Source organism: Lemur catta, chromosome 19, assembly GCF_020740605.2.
Source record: "Lemur catta isolate mLemCat1 chromosome 19, mLemCat1.pri, whole genome shotgun sequence".
Classification (NCBI taxonomy): domain Eukaryota; kingdom Metazoa; phylum Chordata; class Mammalia; order Primates; family Lemuridae; genus Lemur; species Lemur catta.
The window spans coordinates 26481142-26502059 of NC_059146.1; the positions used below are offsets into that span (position 1 = coordinate 26481142).

Sequence of the window (20918 nt, forward strand, 5' to 3'; positions counted from 1 at the left end):
CACCTTCAACTACATCAGCCGCCCACACGGGGAAGAAGAGGGTGGGGGCCCGGCCCGCCCTGCTGGCTGGTTTTCCTGTATTCTAAACGGAGAAGCAGCTCCCAGCTGCTCACCAGGGTCCCGCCGCGCCCAGGACGGCGCTGGGGAAGGAACGGGCCGCGCGGACGGGCTCCCGGGGCTGGAGAGGACAGGCTGGGATCTGCTCTCCCTGAGCCACACGACTGGGCAGAGAGCGAAGACCTCTGACTCCACATGCCACATCCAGCACCCTGAGAACCCAGACCTGAAGCTGGGAGTTATTTGGGGCGAGGGTGGGTGTAAGCAGGGCTGCCCGTGAGCTGGTGGGCGAGACCCCAGAGCGTGGACACAAAGAGGGGGCCGGGGGCACCGGGGATCAGCACAAAGCAGAGAGCAGGCAGGTGGTGAACCCAACCCCGATTTATTAGAAAAGGTGTGAACAGAGTTGCACCGATAGGAGTAGCCCCTCCCCTGCCCTCTGCCCACCCTCACCCGCACCCACGCCGCCCGCCCACCCTCGGGTTGTAGTGCCTCTCAGGGCGCAGCCTCAAGTGGCCTGGGCAGCAGGGTCCCCGGAACCCTGGCTGCTGCCCGCCCCAGCTCCCTGATAGATTTATTGCACTTAAGAAAAGGAAAGCTCTGATCCTCTGCCCCCATCCCCCCGCCCCGCCCCAGCCCTCACCCAGTCTGGGGCTGTTCTACCAACGTCAACCACCACCATCACTCACCGCCCCTCCCACGCCACGTTTCCTGTCTGGTCCTGTGCCCAGGATGACTGGGGACCATCCCGCCACCCAGGACTCCTGCCCGCGACAGGGCAGGCCTGGCTGGCCAGGCCCCTCCAGAACAGGAGCCTGGTCCCGTGGCCTGGTGGCCTGATGTCCTTGGAGACCTCCTCCTCCTGCTCCTCCTCTCCACCCCCAGCCCAGTCTTCGAGCCGAGAACACATAAATAGAAGTGCTTAGGTCAGGGTGGGGAGGGCCACTCCCTGTAGCTGCTGCACCCTTGTAGTGTTGCTGTGGGGGGAGGGGGTCCCAAGAGCGGCCCCACCCCTGGCGTCCTGGGGCTCGGGAAGGCTGGGGGTGAGGGCGAGCAGACTCTCATGGCTCTGGCCTCAGCTCATCGAAGACCAATCGGGAAAAAGGAACTTGGGGAGAAGAGATTGGGGGAGAGGCTGTCAGAGCCGGGGGCTCTCCCAGCCCCCACCCCAGCTCGCTGGGCCCCCCGGCCCCCGCCTCACCTAAAGTGTCACAGTGTCTCCTGCCCGGATTCCTGACTGGCTTCCAGAAGCAGCTCCTCGAGCTCCTTCTCGTTCTTGGAGCAGCTCAGTTCTGTGTGGGGAGGACGGGCAAGCGGCCTCCAGTCAGGCGGGTGGGGTCAGAGTGCAGACACCAACCTGTCCCTGCCAGTCCCGCCAAGGCAGCCCCTCAGGCCCGCAGGGGGCCCCCGGTACCAATGAGACCGTCACACTCAAGGCAACAAACTTTACATGCCCCACCCCTGGGGAGAGCTCCCAGGACCCAAGGGAAGCAGGGTGGGATTTAGGACCAAGCCCACTTGTCCCTGTCCCCTCAAGGACCATTTTAAAGAGGGGGAAACTGAAGTCCACCAATGGCCAGGTGCTTGCCTGGGGTCACACGCAGCACCCAGGGCCCCCTCGTCACCCTGCCCCAGAGCCCCTCACCGTGTTCCAGGCTGCAGCTGCCCCCCTTGGCCTCGGGGCCCGGGGGCGGCTCTGGGGGCAGTGCGAGGGCAAACTCGGGCTTCAGGCCGTTGGGCAGCGGTGGCCCCGACTGAGGCGGCTCCGGCTGTGGCTGAGGCTCAGATGACCCTGGGTCCTGGGTGCCACTGGCCCCAGCTGATGGCAAGGCAGGTGAGGCAGGTGGGGAGGTCAAGGCAGGTGGGGAGGGAGGAGTGGGAGACACGGGCGGGTCTGCCCTCTCAGGTGGACTCTCCACCCGGGTCACCACAAACACCTTGTGGCCCCGGCCTGGGCTGGACACAGAAATGCGCTGCTCAGTAGGGGAGGAGGGGCTGCCTGGGGGGCTCCTGTCCCCAGGGCCCAGGGAGTCCGTGGGGGGCACCAGGGCAGGGCAGGGGGCCGAGGGACTCTGGTCGCCATCGGCCTCATCCCTCTGCCCGTCCTCTTCCTCCTCGTCCTCCCCGTCAGAGTCTGAGTCTGAGTCTGAGTCCGGGCCGGGGCCAGGGCTCGGGGCCCCGTTCTGTGCCCCGGCAGCGGGCTCGTCGGTGGGCTCGGAGTGCCCGGGCTCCTCGTCAGGCGGGGGCTCGGTGACAGTGATCTCGGGCATGGAGGCCGACAGCTGCAGCCGCTGCTCCTTCTCCTCGCGCTCCCGCGCCAGCACGAAGTTGCGCTTGCAGCCGTTCTGGATCTCGGCCAGCAGCGCCTTCTGCGTCTCGATGAAGCTCTTCACCTGCGAGCGGAGCGGGCCTGGCTTGCAGCCATTCTGGACCCCGCGGCTGCCCCGCCGCCCCCGGCCTGCCACCTGCCACCTGCCCGCCCGCCGCCCAGGGCCCCGGGCAGAGCCCTGCTCACCGCCTCCTTCTTGGGCTCGCGGTCAATGTCCAGGCGCAGCAGGGAGTGGTTCACCTTGAGGGCCAACGACAGTGCCATGAGCCCGCCCGTCTTGATCTCGTTCTCCCGAAGGTCCAGTCTCAGGAGGCGGGGGCTCTCGGCGATGAACTCCGCCACCGCCACCGCGCCTGGGGGGGGACCGCAGGGGCTGGCCATGGGCCCCAAGCCTGGCTGGCCACCCAGCCAAGGCCACCGGCCCGCTCCCCACGCCCTGGCCCCATGCCCTACCCTCGCACGTGAGCTTGGTGGAGGCCAGGCCGAGGCGCAGCACGCTGCGGTTGCCGATGAGCCCGTTCTTGAGGTTGCGCACGCCCTCGTTCCCGATGGGGTTGTAGCCCAGGTTCAGCGTCTCCAGGCTCTGTGTGTGCGGCTGCAGGGGAGGGGGTGTGAGGGTGAGCAGGGGCACCCATTGGCGGAGCAAAGGCCCAGGAGGACAAGTCAGGAAAGAAGCCAGAAAAAGAACCAACAGGTGCTCCTTTTCCTCGGCAGCACCGTCAGGGCCGGCCCGATCCTGCCCTGCTGCAGCCTGGAAGCGTGCGACCCTCGTGCGCTTCAAGTCTCCCCAGTGCCAGGGCCCCGTCCACTCCCACCGCTCCGTGCGCCCAGCCCGTCCCCACGCCCCGCAGCCTGGCTGTCGGCTCTGCACTGAGGCTCAACTTAGGGGCTGAGCCTGGACTCGAGTGTCCCTAAGCCCTTACCAGGGGTGACTCTTAACCCGGGTGCTGGGCACAGGGGTGCTCGCCCTGAGAGTCTTTGTACCTGCTTGGCTTGCTTTAAATATTTCATAATTAAAAACTGAAAACTTGCTGAGGGCTTCCAGAAAGCCTAACTTTGTAAGCAAAAGCACTGAACTGGTCTATCGAGTTGGATGCACAGAGACAGTTAAAGGGGAAGTTTCCTGTTTCCTCAGGGAAGACAGAGCACAGAAGCCATAATAGGGACCAAGCAGGCTGAGAGTTTAAACAGTTCCTGAGCTCGCAGGGTGGGCACGGCTGGCGCTGTGACAGCTGGGAGGAGACAGCTGTGTTGAGAGCTGGGGGTGGGGGGTGGGGGTCAGGGGTCGGGGCGGGGACTGACGTGCCTCCCTCCCGCTCCCGGCCCGACTCACCAGCGTCATGCCCAGGAAGGCCATGCCCGTGTGCGTGAGCTGGTTGTTCCACAGCACCAGGGTCACCAGCCCCTTCCTCTGCTCCTTCAGGCCCTCGCAGATGTAGGCCAGCCCTGGGGGAGGCCCACGGTCAGAGCCCAGCCTGTGGTATGGGTGCTTCCCCAGGGGTTGAGGGGTAGGAATGACCCCCACTGCTCAGAGGCTCCGCGGCTCCATCCTCATGGCCTGCCCAGCCCCGCAGGCCCTGGCCCTGCACCCGGCTTCCCTGACCCCTGGGCTGGGAATGCTGCTTCCCCAGCTACTTCCAGCCCTGCACCCCCAACCTCAGCAGCCGCTCAGCCCTGCCAGCCCCCACGGCCGCCCTCCTTTCCTCCAGCGCACACCTGCCCAGCTGACGGGCTGCAGCTCACCAGTGTACCGTGTCTCTAGGTTAGAGCACAGGCTCACGAGGGCAGGGCTCTGTGTCCCTCACAGCTGTGAGCCGGGAGCCCAGAAGAGCTGTGGCCTGTGGTGGCGTCTGGGCCTCGCTGGCCCACTCTACCCCCTCCACCCCTTTCTGCACAGGAAGTTCAGGGGGCTCTGCCCACCGGGCCACCTACCCTCCTCCATGAGGGGATCGGGATTCCTCCTGCTGCCTGCTCTGCTCACTCAGCCCCGTGCTCCCCGCAAAATACCAAACATCAAAGCTCCACGCCCCCTCAGGGCCTTTGCACTTGCTGTTCCTTCTGCCTGGATCCTCTTCCCAGGCTTTTAAAATGGCTGGTTCTGTTCTTAGCCTCCAGATCATGGCCCAGAGTCCCTCCCTGTGGGGCTCCTCCCTCCCTGCATCATCTCAGAACAGCCTCCAGTTGACCCTTTATCCCAACAGTGTTGTTTCCTTAAGGGCACTTTTTGGATTTTAATTATTTGCTCAACACCTCACCTCATGCTCCGGATGTCAGCTGAGCTGTCCCCTCCTCCAGGAAGCCCTCCCTGGGCCCCCAAACTGGGCTCCCTCTGCCCAGCCCTACCCAGTCTGGGTCGGCGCTGTCTTTCCCACAGGACTGTGAACCCCAGGACAGTGTTGGGATTGTCTTGGCCACATCTGTGTCCCCAGCACCACCCAGCACAGGGCTGGCCACAGAGTGGGTGCTGGGTGGGAGTGGGCAAGACGCGCACTCACCTGAGTCCAGCACGTGGTTGTTACGGAGGTCCAGGATCTGCAGGGAGCAGTTGAACTTGAGCAGGTTGCCCAGCTGGGCCGAGTCCTGCAGGCCGTTGAGCTTGTTGTCGGCCAAGTACAGCTCCCGCAGGTTCATGTTCATCTTCAGGGCCGTGGCTGGCAGGGAGGGCGTGTGTGTGCAGTGACTGGCCGGGCCACCCCGGGGCAGGCTGTGCCCAAGAGACCCAGTCAGCAGCCCCCGCCCCCCAGCAGGCTGCAGGAGGCCACCCCGCGCCCCACGACTCGGGCTCACCGAGCAGCATGAGGGGCCGGCCCGACAGGCTCGCGTTCTCCAGGTGCAGCACCGCCAGGCTGCTGCGGATGCGCAGCGCTCGGGCCACGAAGGGTGCCGAGTGGTCCAGCAGGGGCGTGTTGCGGGCGTCCAGGTACTGCAGGCAGCTCGTCTGGGGGGGCAGGTGCGGGGGCACTGGGTCAGGCCTGGCCCCAGCCCTCCCTCGCCTGGGGGACCTGCCAGCCCACATCTCGGTGAGCAAGGCCACAGCTGTCATCTGGCTTCACAGCTGGGGAAGCTGTGGCTGGCGAGGGAGGGCTCAGCCTGGGGTCCCATGAATGCGCGAGGCAGGACGGATGGCAGCCACACTCCGTGACTCCTGTGTGGCAGAGATGTTCCCAGACAGCCCCGTCCCCTCCCTGGGCCCAGCCTTCCTGTATGTGAGTGAAACCACAGCCCCCTCCAAGGGATGGCATCACAGGGGAGAGGAGGAGAAGGGGAAAATATACCTTGCAGGGAGAGAAGGGACGAGGGTGGGCCTGGGGGACAGGGCACCTCTTGGCCCCGTTATCCTACTGCCTGGAAGCCAGGCCCAGCACCCCCACCACAGCCCACACCCCGGGAGCTCACGGAATCAGGGCCTAAGAGCTGGGTGCTGGGGAAAGCGCCTAGACCTGCTGTTCCTGAGCTCCCCCCACCCCGGAAGCGAGAGGGCAGGAGGCGCCCACCTTGCGCATCATGTGGGCGGCGGCCTGCCAGCCCCGGGTGCCAATGTGCTTGTTGAAGGAGATGTTGAGGTGGGTGGCCGACTCGTAGTACTCGATCATGTCGAAGAGGGCTGAGGCACCCTGGAGGCAGACACAGGGGCTCAGCCTCGGGTCCAGGCTGCCCCGGGGGAGACACGTGGCCCCGACACAGAGACGAGGGATTCTGGGTAGGGAGAGAGCCTCGCAGGGGAGGAGACAGGTGCATACAGGGCACCCAGCCCAGAGGGAGGGGCCGGGCAGCGGCACCCCTGCTCCTAAATCCAGCAGGCAGCAAGATGCAGCCCGCACTGGTGGGTTATGGGAACCAACCCTTTCCCCTTAGTCTGCCAAAGCCGGTCTGTTTTCTGTCATTTGTCCCCCGGAGTCCCGACTGATGATGCTGTGGCGTCCCTGGGCCTTGGCCAAGTTCTTCAGGGTCCCACCCCCTGGAGCCTGCAGGATCTTCCCCTCACACCTAGAGCCTGACACCCGGGGTGCCTGGGGACGCCCACATTCTGGGGCGGTGAGGACACCCGGGCCTAAATGGGGAGGCTGCTCTCAGAACGTCTCTCAAACCCACCCTCAGCACAGTCGGCTCCAGGGTGGCGTCCTGAAAAGGCTCCTGGTGGCCACGGGCATCCCCTCCCTCGGCCCTGCTCCCCAAATCCCTGCCTGCTAAAGAGGATGGGCCATGGGGGGCCACAACACCCCCTTCCCGCTCTGGTCACACTGGAAGTCCCCTCTTGGCCTTCAAGAGGCCCTGCCCTTGCCCTGCCCCTCAGCCTGAGTCTAGGGGTCCCTCCCCCTGCAGTGTCCTCTCCCACCCAAACCGCAGAGGCCAGGGAGCTCGGGGAACCGTATGGGCGGTGGCAGGGCCACTCACATCTTCGTCCAGGTTCGTCTGCTCCAGGTCCACGACCTTGAACTGCAGCCTCTTGAAGACCTCTTCCAGGGCCTCGCAGGTCTTGTAGTCGAGCTTCTCACCTGGGAGGAGACAGACGCCACGCAGCTGTCTGAGACCACGCACCTGCGCATGGTGAGCGCTAGAGGCCAAGGGAGGCGGAGGGGTCCTCTGCCCGATACTTCCCACCTACCGGGCCCAGTCCCTGCTCCTGGGCTCGGCTCCAGAGGCCCCTGACCCCTAGGCAGGCCCAGGCTCACGACCCCCCCTGGCCCCGCCCCCAGGGAGGGTCACGCCCCGCCCATTGCCCAGGGGTTCCTGACCTCTGTCCAGACACACACCTTTCAGGTCCAGACAGTCGATGCGGCGCCCGAGGTCCGTGAACTCCTGGGAAAGCAGAGTGGACAGTGGTTAACGTGTGAAGACACCTGAAGAAGCCAGGCGGGCCCCCCACAGTGGGGCAGCCATTCCTGATGTCAGGCAGCGTTCCGGTGGGGTCTGGGGGAGGCGGCTGGACAAAGGCCCAGGGGGGTCCATCTGCATCCACAGGGCCTGAGGACAAGCCAGCCCTGGAGCCAAGCAGGCCCCAGCAGCGCCCTCTGCCCCAGCTGGACGAGGTCAGGGAGTGGCTCTGGGCACCCCTGGGTGTCCAGGCAGGGACAGGACCCGGTGCAAAGGCTGGGAAGCTGGCAGGGCGTGGCCGGGTACCTCTGAATAGTAACCCACCCCCTTGCAAATGCACAGAAAAGGCTAGAACACTAAAACACCGGCAGTCAACAACAGGGGCTCCCAGGGAGGGGGTTCTCAGGGCAAGAAATGAGAAGTGGATTTTGCTTTTTATGTCCGTAGTATTTTAATTTTGTTAAAATCAGACAATATATATTACTTTTGGAATTCAGACATTTAAGAACAAATTTTGTAATCTAGGCTTATGAGAATCATGTACATGGCTGTTCCCTGGGGAACAGAATTTCTTTGGGGGCTGACAGATACTTGCATTTCTTACTTTATATAATTCTGTATCGTTTAAATATTTATGAAGAGCCTGATTCATTTTACAATTGAGCAGACCACTTTCAAAGACGGATTTACATACGCCCTGGGCTGGGGGCCAGGCTGGGGAGGGGGCGTGCCTCGTGCGGCCGTCTCCTGTGGGGTGGGGGTGCTACCCCAGGGACCCACCTCCACCCGAGGGAGCCCCACCCGTGTCCCACCTGTACCTGGAGCTGCCTGAGGAGCTTGGGGATCTGCCTGCAGTTCAGCTTCTGGCAAGCCTGCTTGTAGGCGCCGATAACCTCGTCCACAGTCACGTTCTGGGCTGCGGGCACAGGGGACCCAGGCCTGTGATCCTCCTGCCCCCAGGCCTCTGCCAACACTCCCCTCTTCAGTCTCCCCCCACCCCCAGGCTGACAGCTCTGCCCACCCTCTGAGGGCCCTTGCTGGCCGCGGCGGCCCCAGGGAAGGTGCCCAGGGCAGCTCACACCTCACCTCGGCTCCCTGAGCACCCCACACACGCGTGACACAGCCAACAGCACACAGCCTCTGCTCATCAGCTGTCTCCCCCTCCAGACTGGAGTCCCAGGAGGGCAGGGCGGGGGCTGTGTTGGTCACCACCATGTCCCAACACTGTCCAGCACAGGGCTGGGCTCAGACCAGGTGTTCTTTTTTTTTTTTTCCCCCTTGGATGAAAGAACGAATCGTTACTTCGACCCTACCAGGCAGCTAAGCTCAGAGAGATGAGGGACTCTGCCCAAGTTCACACGGCTGGTACACAGTGGAGCCGGGATTTGAGATCCACTCTGCAATGCCACGTGCCTCTCAGTCCCCCCTCCCGAAATACCCCGCACAGCTCAACAGTCCCCTACAGCTTCCCAGGCCAGCCCTCCTGACCCAGGACACAGGAGCAGAGGAGACAGGACCCGGCCTCCGGGGGCACTGGGCAGTGGACCACAGAATGAATGAAGTCAAGCAGCCCGAACCGACAGCTGCACAGCTCTGGGGACGTCCTTGGGAAGTCCCCGCCCTGTCACCATGCGGAAGGTACTGGGCTTTCTGTCTGCACAGATTTGTCTTTTCTGGACATTTCCTAAAAACAGATCTGAACGCTATGTGGCCACTGCGGTTGGCTTCTGAGTTTCAGTTCCTTTGTATGGCGAAGTAGTGATTACTAGCGAGTGTTTATCCGTTCCAGCCGACACACGTTTGTACTGTTTCCAGTTTTTGGCTGTCACAGCTTGGATTTCACCCCAGGGTAAGCAGGCGAGCAGGAAGGAAAGGCTATGAGCAGAGGAGGGAGAGGGTCAGGCCTGGCTGTTAGATCTTCTTGCGGCCCGCAGAGCGGAGTGGGCACGGAGGTGACAGGGTGGGCAGGGAATGGGGCCAGGAAGAGGGCTTGCTGGCCACCCTTCTTGGCCCACCCTCACCCCTGCTGCCATTCCCCCTGCCTCTGGGGGCCAGTGGGAGCCCTTGGTGGGAGCTTCTAGTAACCATCTCCGTGTGGACGCCTCCGCCTGCCCTCCTGCTAGGCCAGGGGCTGGCTGGGCACCCCAGTCGCGTCAAGCACTGCCCCATCTTCTAGGGGAGTAAACTGAGGTCCGGAAAAGGAAAGCTGCCTCCCTGGGGCCAGACAGCTGGTACAGGGCAGAGTCTAACATTAGGCCCCAGACTCCTCCCTTGCCACCGTGCGAGGGTGGGGCAGGTGCTGGAGGAAAGAAGCCGACAGGCCAGCTGTCAGGCTCCCAGAGGTCAGGCCAATCTGGCTCCTCACTTCTAGCTGGGGGTGGGGGGCAGAGGCAGGGGAGTGGGGGGGGCAGAGGAAGGGGAGTGGGGGGAGGGGCAGAAGCAGGTGGGGCAGAGCCTGAGGGGAGCTACAGGTGACCAGCAGCCTTCCAGGTGGTCTGGTGCCCCTCCTGCAGACAGACAGAGCTCTTTGACAAAGGTCTATGTGCTGGGTGGCCCCAGAGCTCCGCTGGGGAAGACAGCCCTTGGGACTGGAGCAGCCACCTCAAGGAGTCCAGCCAAGGCCCTGAACGCCCTGCTCTTACCCAACAGGGTCCGCTGACACCCAAGGGGTCCATGAATTGGAAGGAGGAAATTCTCTCTTTATTTTCATCAACTGAACTAAAATTTTGCATTTCCTTCTTATTAACATAGGCCCCCAAAAAAGAAAGAGAAAAGAAATAGTGTTTAGCAGACCCCGAGACTTTGTCATCAAAAGAAATGACAGATGACCAGGCATGGTGGCTCACTCCTGTAATCCTAGCACTCTGGGAGGCTGAGGCAGGAGGATCGCCTGAGCCCAGGAGTTTGAGGTTGCTGTGAGCTAAGCTGATGCCACGGCACTCTAGCCTGGGCAACAGAGTGAGACTTTGTCTGGAGGAAAAAAAAAAAAGAAAAAGAAATGACAGATGTTTTCACATCACATAAGTTACTGCAGATGTTGAATGCTCATTACTACTTTGAAAACAGTATTCATTACAGCTGCCGCTATATCCTATTATTTTATTTTAGGTCAATGAGGAAGAGCATAAATGCTAGATAATTTTTTTTTTTTTTTTTTTTTTGAGACAGAGTCTCACTCTGTTGCCCAGGCTAGAGTGTGTGCCGTGACGTCAGCCTAGCTCACAGCAACCTCAAACTCCTGGGCCAAGCAATCCTCCTGCCTCAGCCTCCCGAGTAGCTGGGACTACAGGCATGTGCCACCATGCCCAGCTAATTTTTTCTGTATGTTTTTAGCTATCCACATAATTTCTTTCTATTTTTAGTAGAGATGGGGTCTCGCTCTTGCTCAGGCTGGTCTCGAACTCCTGAGCTCAAACAATCCACCCGTCTCGGCCTCCCAGAGTGCTAGGATTACAGGCATGAGCCACCTCGCCCGGCCTAGATTATAATTTTTTAAAGTACTTAGCTAACTGTATTTTAACTGGCATCCTTTGTGTCCTATTTTATTTTTTGCCTTTAAAAATCATCATTCTGAGACGGGATCCACACGATCTACTGGACGTCAAAGGGCAAGAAGGGCTGTCCTAGACAGACACTGTGTCAAAAAAGAACCCCCAGGCCCAGGCCAGGCTGGTGGCATCAGACGGGATGAAGTAGGGCTGCTATTATCACTAGCAGTTCTCAGAGTCCGAGGCAGTTGACAGGAAACAAAAGACTCATAAGCAACTTCTCAAACTGCTATAGGTCCTTTAGGTGTTTAGCTCCAACAGCCCCTCCTCCAGGAAGCCCTTCCTCACTGCCCAGGCTGGGTGAGACTCCCCCTCTAGCTCCTACAACCCCTGGGACCCCCACGCTAGCCCTGTCCACTGGGTCATCACTGTCTGGAGATGGGTCTGTCTCTTCCAGTGGCCTGTGAGCTCAGGAGGGAAGGCCCTAGCTGTCTCAGTCAACTTCATGTCTCCAGCACAGGCTCGGACTTACAGTAGGTATTAAAACATTTGCTCCATGAATGAGTGGATGGTGGAGGAGGAGAGGCACTAGAAAAGAAAAGAGGTACAGCCCCCAGGGCCCCGGCCCACCCACCCCATCTTCCTTTCACCGGGCCTCAGTTTCTCCACCTGCAAAATGGAAGCAATAATTATCCCTGTGGTTTCTGAGAATCAATGCCTAGGGGTGTGGGTGTGTAAGCAAGTTCACTTTTTCCAACCCAAATCCCAATTTTTTGTTTGAGGTGTGGGGAATAGGGGAAGGAACAGATCAGTAAGCCTGACCAAACAATGGTCCAAGTTCATCCAGAAAAGAAGATCCGTAATCACTGCCAAGGTAATTTTCTACCAAGAAATGGGTGGGTGGGGGAGGAAGGTGGCCTTACGTTATCAAGTATTAAAAAACTACCTTAATGGCTGGGTGCGGTGGCTCACATCTGTAATCCCAGCATTTGGGAGGCAGGAGGATTGCCTGAGCCCAGTTCAAGGCTGCAGTAAGCTATGATCGCACCACTGCACTCCAGCCTGAGCGGCAGAGCGAGACTCTGTCTCAAAAAACAAAACAAAACTACATTACAGTGGTGTGGTAAAAGAACAGGGCCAGACTGAGCGACTAAAGAACAGAAAGGTGACTCCAAAAGCAGAGACAAGTTTATGAGAATTTAGTGCCAAACTAAGTTGGTAGATTACACTGCTAGGAAAAAAATAGATTATTCAATACATGAGCTACTTTGGGACAACGAGAGCTAACCATGTGGGGGCTGGGTAGTAAAATTAGATCCCTTCCTCACACCATATTTCAAAATACATTTCAATGAGTTAAACAGCTAAATATAAAACGAACAAAAGCACAAAGCTGAAGAAAACACAGTTGAATAATTAAATAACCTTGATATAATGAGGACTGAGCATTAAGGTCACCAAAAACAGAAACCACAGAGGAAAAAAAAGTCAACAGACTTGACCTCACGAAAGTTAAAATTCCATTAAAAAAAAAATGGAAATGCAAAATTAGAGGAACCATCAGGAGCGTAAGAATCATCTGCCTGCCACACAGCACACCCCCAGCCTACAGACTGTGCCAGGCGCCTTGCCCAGGAGCGCATCAGCCTCCGTGAAGCAGGAAGCCACAGCGGGGCCAGGCCCACCCTCAGCTGTGGTGGTTCAAGCGCAGGTTCAAGTCCCAGCCCCTGGTTCTGTAGCTTTGGCCTGTTCTCCCAACTCTCCAAGTTCCAGCTTCCTCCAATCTTCAACAGGGATGGTAACGGCACTTATTTTACAGGGTTGGTGGACAGACTAAACAAAACCGTTTGTGGACAAAGCCTCACCCTGGGCCAGGTACTAGCTCACCTTTACCCACAGTATTGCCGCCGTCAGTATTGCCAGCGTCAGTTGCGCATCTATTGCACATCTACAGTGTTTGGGGCTGGAGCCAGAGCCGGGGGAGGTCACATCTGCCCTCCCATTTACAGAAGGGGAGACTGAGACCAGGGGGTAGGAGGGTTAGGCATCCCCAGAGAAGGTTGGGGGTGGGGCCAAGAGGCCCCAGGGTGACTTTATGAGCCCTGGAAATGAGAATGACAAGTGAATCTTGTCAATCAAGGTGGGGACAGACACAATAAAGGAACAATAGCAGGGGCTCAGGGTTAGTCTGCCTGGCCTCCATTTCCCCACAGCGTCACTGGCAAGTCCCAAGGCCTGGCGTGTCACCCGTGAATGAATGTACAGGAGAGTGTTGGGTGGCTCATGAATGATTTTATATTAATTGTTATGTATTTGTCTAATTTATGTATTAAGAAACAAGAACTAGCACATCAAAACTAAGATTTTCACAAATACTATTGCTTAGGAATGAGACTAAATGTATTCAAATAAAAAACAAACCAATTCAAGAAAAACCAGAAAGGCAGACGGCAAGTGGATCGGAGAAATAACACGCAGCATCTACACAGCACTCGGGCCGTGCCAGGCGCTGCCCCAAGCACTTCCTATGTACACATATACGTTCAATTCCTGCAACGCTTCCATGGGGGGAGTACTGTTATCGTCTCCACTTTAGAGAGGAGGAAATGGAGGTGCAGTGGAGGCTGCATGACTTGCCCAAGGCCACATGGCAAGCGGCTGGCGGAGCTGGGAGCTGGCCCCACAACAGGCCCCTGTGCGCACACACACCTCGGCCTGTCCTGCCCTGAAGCCAGCACACAGCTTACTTCTCAGCTACCTTGCCTGGCAGGAGGGGACAGGACCAGGTGCAGAGGCAGGCTGTGGGGGGTGCTGGACTCTGGGGAGACACAGCGCTGGTGGGCAGGGCCTCACCGCCACAGGGACCGGGCCCTGCCGCTCACCCCAGCACTTGGTGGCCAGTTTCCCAGGGAGAGGCTGAAGGGCAAACAGAGCCTCCCACCAGCTGTGGCCCTCACAAATGGACAGAGAGAAACCCGATGCCAGGCATCAGGTGACAGGCAGAGAGACGTCTGTCTTGCGTTCACACACAGGTACAAAGATACCTACAAGACGCAAGGACAGGTTGGGCACTAGGGGGCGGGGATGACGCAGGCCATCCTTGCACACAGTCACCCAAGTGGGAATCGAAACACTAGGAAGCAACCCTGTGTGTGGCAGGTAGGGGTGCGAGTGTGTGCCTAGAGGGGGGCAGAGAGACAGGACTCTCAGAGGAGGGATGGGGGAGAGGGGAGACGCCCAGACAAGCCCGGAGGCAGGAATATTTAGACCTGTTCCCTAACAGCCATGCTGATCTTCCCAGGCCCCAGTGTCCATCGCATGAAATGGGGACCTCTAAGGGCTGGGCTCAGAGTGCGCCAGTCTCTGAGTTGGCAAGTCCCACCTAGGGCCCAGGTTTTCACAGGCCCCCATGTGATCCTGATGGCAACCATGCTCGGAACAGCCCTACTTCGCAATGCAGGTGCTACCTGGTTATTTTGGAATGAGCAGAAAGGAGCCAGAGGTAAGCTGGCAGAGGGAGAGAGGGCTCACCCCCAGAGGTCCGACAACCGGGCTCAGGTCTGTGCCTTCATTCCCCAGACACATGAGGACCCACTGCGTGCACCAAGTGCTGTCCCTGTGCAAACAGAGCAGCAGGTAGCAACCTCCAGGACAGGGAGGGAGCAGGCCCGGAGCACTGAACAGGAGCAAGGAGAGAGTCGGGTGGGGAGAGTCGACATGGGACGGCCCCCCAGTGGGCCTTGGTGAGGACTTCACTCCCACCCGTGGGACACGGGAGCCACTGGGGGCTGGGAGCAGAGCAGCACCAGGATCTATTGAGGCTCCAGGGAGGACTTTATTCTGTAGCAATCGGGGTCCCCTGTAGACCTCAGGGGAAGGGGACATGACTGTGCCCAAAAGGTGGGCAGTCAGGAATAGCACACCACAAGTAGCCAGGGAAGCATTCCCTGTAAGTGTCCTTCCACCTTGGATGGTGACAACCTCACCCGACTCTCGGCTCTGGCCACTGAATGGCAGGGAAAGGCGTGGCCAGTGCCCTGAGCCGGGGCAGGAGGGCACGGCAGAGTGAACGTCTGCAGCTACAGGCCCAGGCACTCCCCTGCTTGGCGCCCTGTCGGCTAGGTCTTGTGCTGCCTGGACCCTACAAAAGCCCCCTAGCCGCCTCAAGAGACATCCTTTTAATATCCGTCCCCCTTTTGGAGTCCAGGCTCACAGAGGTGGAAGGAGTAGCAACTGAAAGGCCCAGGTCTCATCTGACCTTGAACACTGCGCAACACTTGGTGCACGGTTGCAACATCATATCAGGGGTCGCAACATGGCCAGACAGCAAATAGTTTAGGCTTTGCAGGGCAGTCTCTGTTGCAACGACTCAACTCTGCCACTGTAGCATGAAAGCAGCAATAGATGGTATATAAACAAATGAGCATGGACATGTTCAAATAAAACTTTATTTACAAGCTCAGGTGGCCAGCTCAGGCTGTGGCTGATTTGCATTGTACTTTTGCCGAGCTCTGTCACAGACGTTTTGAAAGGACAAAAACAGAAAACTATTAACAGATGGCTGCTTTTCGAAAGGTGAGCTGGCAATGCTGAAGGAGGACAGGTAGAGAAACTTCTTATGCTTTTCTCTATGTATCTTTCAAAAGTCTTTATTGATATATAATAATTGTACATATTTTGGGGATACATGTGATTTTTTTTTTAAGAGACAGGGTCTCGCTCTGTGATCCAGGCTGGAGTGCAGTGGTGTGATCACAGCTCACTGCAGTCTGGAACTCCTGGGCTCAAGCGATCCCCCTTCCTCAGCCTCCCAAGTAGCCACCACACCCAGGTTTTGTTGTTGTTGTTTTTAGAGACGGGGGCAACGGACCGCACACGAGAGGACCATGTTCCAACTGCCTACTGTATTCAGTACAGTAACATCTGGCCGCTTGGCCTTGAAGGTGGACAGGGGAGTTCGGACCGGAAGGGGCCCAGTCTGCTGCGTGCTACGGAGACTCGGCTCGAAGGCCCAGTGAACAAGCAGGCCTGCAGGTAGCTGCGAGGGATGCGAGGACCCTGCGAGAAGCTACTCACTTTGTGAAACATGCTCTGAAGTGCTCCCTGCACAGAACAGCACTAGCTGCTCTTTACTGCACCCCCCTCCCCACCAGGCACCCTGCCAAACGCTATCTCACTGTGCCTTTACTGCTCACCACAGTGCTGCACAGTAGAGACTCCCAGCCCACCACCACCGCACACAGGGGCTCGAACCAGGGCCGTCCCTGTCCTGCCTTGGTGCCCTGAGGTCCTCAGGCTGAGCGGACAGGCTGTGATGTGAGGGCCTGCCAACGCAGCCTTCTCTACCATCCAGACAGGGAGGCCACCAGAGGGATTCGCCTTTCTCTGCTGGGTTCCCAGAGTGCGGACAGCCGTCCTGGCCCTCAGCGGAGCCCCCCTCCTGGGCTTCCTCCTGGTACCTGCTGGGAGACCCAGCCCGCAGAGGACCTTCACAGGTGCCAGTGCTGGGCGACAGAGATGTGGGCGCCTGGCCCACCGTGGGGTGCTCTCACCCTTAGGACAGCCCTCCCCCGCAAATTTCTGAAATAAGCAGCCACTCATTCCCCACGTGCTGGCCCTGTCCCAGAGCCCCCTGCACCGTCAGGGAGACAAACCCCGAAGCAGTGGCAGAACAGCATGAAGGGCGTGACGGGGTGGGGAGGGAACACGGATGTGGGGAGGAGGGAGACAGCTGAAAACTCTCACAGAGGTCTTGAACAGTGAGATGGCAAAGGAGTGAAAGGCGTCCCAGGCAGAGGGAACTTCGTGCAGAGAGTGCAGGCAGGAGACTGTCCGATGCACCAGGCAGTGAGCTGCACGTATCGGGCTGGGCTATGTGTGAAGGGTCAACAAGAAGGCTGCGGGGCGCACAGGGCCTGGCCACCAAGCAGGGGAGGCAAAGCTTGCACATGGGACATGGGCACAACTGACACTGGCAATACTGACGCAGGCTCAGGGTCACAGAGCAGGGGCTGCTACAGTACTCAAGGTCCCGATCCTTCTTGGTGACAGAGTCGTCTGGACACAAATGCCTCAGGGCCTTTGCACCTGCTGCCCCTCTGCCTGGAGCACTCTTCTACCTTGCATCCTGGCTCCTTCCCTCCCTGCCTGCAGGTCTCTGCTCCAAAGTCACCTCTTCAAAGGCCCTCCTTGCTCACCCTCCATAAAATCGGCCTCTGTCACTATCCATCCCTGTACCCCACTCCATTCACTACGCAGCACTTCCCAGGACAATGAGGAGAGAACGCTTACCACTTGTGTTCACTGAAGTATGCCCAGAAGGGTCTTTACTGACACACAGGAGGCACTCAATAAACATTTGTTGACAGAATGAACGAACACAGGCGTGGTGCTGAGAGTGGGTCTCCGCACTCAGAAAGACAGGTGGGAGTCCCTGGCTCAGCGCAGGCCAGCTGGGTGAACTCGAGAAAAGTCCCTTCTCTACGGCGGGCTCCGGATGCCCTGCGCTCAGCAGTGAGGGTGTGAGGGTGTGTACACGAGAAGGTCACGGACGGGTACTTAGCCCAGAGCCAGCCCGGAGCAAACGCCTTCTGCACTTCCTTCACTGGGAGCCAGCTCCTTCTTGCACTCCCACAATGTCACACCTCCTCCCACAGCCTAGCGGGGAGCAGGAGAGGGACAGGGCCCCACAAGTCTTCCTGGGGCCTGAAATACGGAGAAGGCAGGAGAGCACCCACAGAGCTCTCCGTGGGAGCCCCGCGCTCCCGAGGCCTCACACAGATGCAATGCCGAATCTGCAGCCCTGCACAACCACGCGTCTGTGCTGTCTGCGTGCGGACCGTCCTCGTTCCCACATCCGAGCCGTCACCCACACTGCTCCACACAGAACCAGAGTGTGAGGAGCCCTCAGACACCATGCAAGGCTCAATTCAGCCGGCTTCCCAAGGCCAAGCATTTCTCACAGGGGCGTCTTTACTGAAGGGGACCCCAGGGCAGGCTGATGCGTACTCAGACCAGATCTGAGGCCAGTCCTGGTGAGCAGCCACGAGATGATGCCCACGGAAGCACCCGGCATCCGACTGTGAGCATCCAGAGGACCCTCGAGACCAAGGATCACACCAGCTGTGCACCCTGGGACACCTATTATACACTGCGTGCGGCTACCTACAAACCTGTCAGTTCCTCACCGTGGTGACAGCCCTGGGAGGTGGGTGGCAGGGTTCACTGTGTGGTACTGGTCCGTGTTCTTGGGGTGGGGGAGGTGCTTCCAACCTCTAACCTCCTGCCTGTGTTTGGGGAACTCCCCATCTTAGGGATCCAGTGGCCTCACTCATTCTAGGCCCGGTTCTCCTCCTGCCTGGTGACATCCTTCCCGCAGGCTCCTTCGCTATGAATCCTGCTTGCAACAGAGACCCACAGCTGACAGATAAACTGCCTCGCGCACGGGGAGATGGAGCCCCGGGGAGGAAAGTCCCTCATCCCAGACTTGACTGGGGGTTTGAATCCAGGTCTGTGCTTCTGGCCCCCTCCCCCTAGCCACTGTCCTGCATTTCCAAACACTGATCATTCCCACCCCCTCCCACCACCCCCGGAATCCTTGGCGGCACTCAGCAGAGAATGATGGGGAAGGGAACAGACTCTGCTTGGGGGCCGTCTATGGTGCTTTGCAGATGGAGCCATCACTCTGTGCCTACTCCCAGACTCAGTGATTTACAACTGTGATCTCATTTATGCCTCCTAGCACCCTGAGAAGCAGGGATTATCACCCCAGCTTTGCAGGTGAGGCTTGGAGATGAGGAACGACCTGCCCAAGGACATGTTTCCCTCTCAAAGGTAATCTGGCATGACGAGTCAGAACTATAAATGCATATGCCCTTTGGTCCAGCAATGCCACTCCTGGGGATTCATCCTACATATATACTTGCAAAGATGCAAAATTATACACATATAAGGTTAGTCACTGCAGCACTGTTTGCAAATGCACAACTGGAACCAACCCCAATATCCACCAACAGGGGACCAGTCAATAAAACACTGTTTACCCATGCAGTGGAACTCTGCGCAGCCATAGAGAATGTGTATGTTCTCTCCAAACCAAGAGGGAATAATATCCAAGACACGTTAAATGAAAAAAGCAAGGTGCGGAACAGCGTGCTTGTGAGTGCACCTCTTATGAAATAAACACGGGGAAATTAACATCTGTGCTCACTGTTAAAAAGCCAAGTAACACAGAGATGGAGGAGCAAGTCGAACAGCCCAGGCATCAGGGAATGAAGGCCCACAGCTCCTTCGCCAGGCTCCCTGGAGGCCCCAGGTGGTGGCCTCCGTCAAGCAGGTAGGTGCAGGGTCCTGGGGGGCAGAGCTGTGCTCTCCTCTGAGCACCACCCCCAGCCACCCACCATGTGTGGAGCCACAAGAGAGCACAGCCCCAACCTGGCCACCTTCCCAGTGGTCTTGTCCTGGGCCTGGAGTAGATGACAGCCGAGGACAGAAGGTGGCCCGCATTGGGGCTGAGTTTTCCCACCATTTCAGAAGCAACTCAGAAAAATTTATAGGTAAAATGAGAGATACCTTAGATTTGCGAAATACTGGGGCCGGGAGCAGCATGGGAGATACAGACTGGCCACGTACTGACCTTTACTGAAGCTGGGAAGTGGGCACAGCGGGCCCATTACACTTCTACTTTTGTCTGTTTGCAAATGGCCCTTAAAAGACAGTTAATTACCAGCCTGAGCAAGAGCGAGACCCCGTTTCTACTAAAAATAGAAAGCAATGATTTGGACAGCTAAAAATATATATAGAAAAAAAAAATTAGCCGGGCATGGTGGCACATGCCTGTAGTCCCAGCTACTCGGGAGGCTGAAGCTGGAGGATCGCTTGAGTCCAGGAGTCTGAGGTTGCTGTGAGCTAGGCTGACGTCAGGGCACTCTAGCCTGGGGAACAGAGCGAGACTCTGTCTCAAAAAAAAAAAAAAACAAAAAACAAACAAACAAACAAAAAAACCAGTTAATTAGATATGAGGATTTTGTGACTAAAAGGAAAAAGATTTAAAAAACAAAAATTAAGAAAAAAATTAATAAGAAAAATGTAAAAACAGTTAAACAGCACCCCAGTTAAAATGGCTTTTATCAAAAAGGCAGGCAATAATGAATGCTGGCAAGGATGTGGAGAAAGGGGAGCCCCTGCACACTGTTGGTGGGAATGTAAATTAGTGCAACCACTATAGAGAACAGTATGGAGGCTCCTCAAAAAACTAAAACCAGAACTACCACATGACCCAGCAATCCGACTGCTGGGTATATATCCAAAGGAGGGGAATTCAGTATATTGAAAAAATACCTGCACTTCCATGTTTACTGCAGCATGACTCACAATAGCCAAGATCTGGAATCAACTTAAGTGTCCAACAATGGATGAGTGGATAAAGAAATTGTGGTACATATATGCAATGGAATATTACATAGCCACAAAAATGAAATCCTGCCACTTGCAACGATGGGACAGGAGAACATTATGCTAAGTGCAATAAGCCAAGGACAGAAAGACATATCTCGCATGTTCTTACTCATATGTAGGAGCTAAATATTAAAAACAATCGATCTCAAGGAGACAGAGTAGAATGACAGTTACCAGAGGCTAGAAAGGGTAGCAGGGAGGTATGGATAAAGTAGGGACGGTTAATGGATGCAAAAACTAGTTAGACAGTTAGACAGGGGACAGACGTAGTGGCTCACACCTATAATCCTAGCACCCTGGGAGGCTGAGGCGGGAGGATCGCTTGAGGTCAGGAGTTCGAGACCAGCCTGAGCAAGAGCGAGATCCCGTCTCTACTAAAAAAAATAGAAAAATTAGCCGTGTGTGGTGGCATGTGCCTGTAGTCCCAGCTACTTGGGAGGCTGAGGCAGGAGAATGGATTGACCCCAGGAGTTTGAGGTTGCTGTGAGCTAGCTGATGCCACAGCACTCTAGCCCAGGTGACAGAGCGAGACTCTGCCTCAGAAACAAACAAACAAAAAACTTGTTAGATAGAATGAACAACACTTGACAGCACAACAAAGTGACTATAATCAACAATAAGTTACGGTATACTTTAAAATAACTAAAATTGTGGAACTGGAATGTTCCTAACACAAAGAAATGATAAACACCTCAGGTGATGGGTACACCCCGCTACCCTGATTTGATTAATTCATTGTATACCTGTATCAAAACATCACATGCACTTTATGA

General features: G+C 57.5%; 1 protein-coding gene across 1 annotated transcript in view; it reads right to left on the reverse strand.

Moving 5' to 3' along the window:
* Nucleotides 1–528: 528 nt before the first annotated feature.
* PPP1R37 (protein phosphatase 1 regulatory subunit 37) overlaps nucleotides 529–20918 on the reverse strand; it is a 42881-nt gene continuing 22491 nt past the window's right edge. Inside the window, exons 2-13 of the mRNA XM_045531445.1 lie at nucleotides 8020–8117; nucleotides 7141–7186; nucleotides 6782–6882; nucleotides 5881–6000; nucleotides 5174–5324; nucleotides 4882–5037; nucleotides 3720–3832; nucleotides 2840–2981; nucleotides 2573–2739; nucleotides 1703–2450; nucleotides 1259–1349; nucleotides 529–1165 (exon numbers count right to left, since the gene is read on the reverse strand). Coding sequence (XP_045387401.1) covers nucleotides 1267–1349; nucleotides 1703–2450; nucleotides 2573–2739; nucleotides 2840–2981; nucleotides 3720–3832; nucleotides 4882–5037; nucleotides 5174–5324; nucleotides 5881–6000; nucleotides 6782–6882; nucleotides 7141–7186; nucleotides 8020–8117 — 1925 coding nt within the window. The 3' untranslated portion in view covers nucleotides 529–1165; nucleotides 1259–1266. The remainder of the gene's footprint in view (nucleotides 1166–1258; nucleotides 1350–1702; nucleotides 2451–2572; nucleotides 2740–2839; nucleotides 2982–3719; nucleotides 3833–4881; nucleotides 5038–5173; nucleotides 5325–5880; nucleotides 6001–6781; nucleotides 6883–7140; nucleotides 7187–8019; nucleotides 8118–20918) is intronic.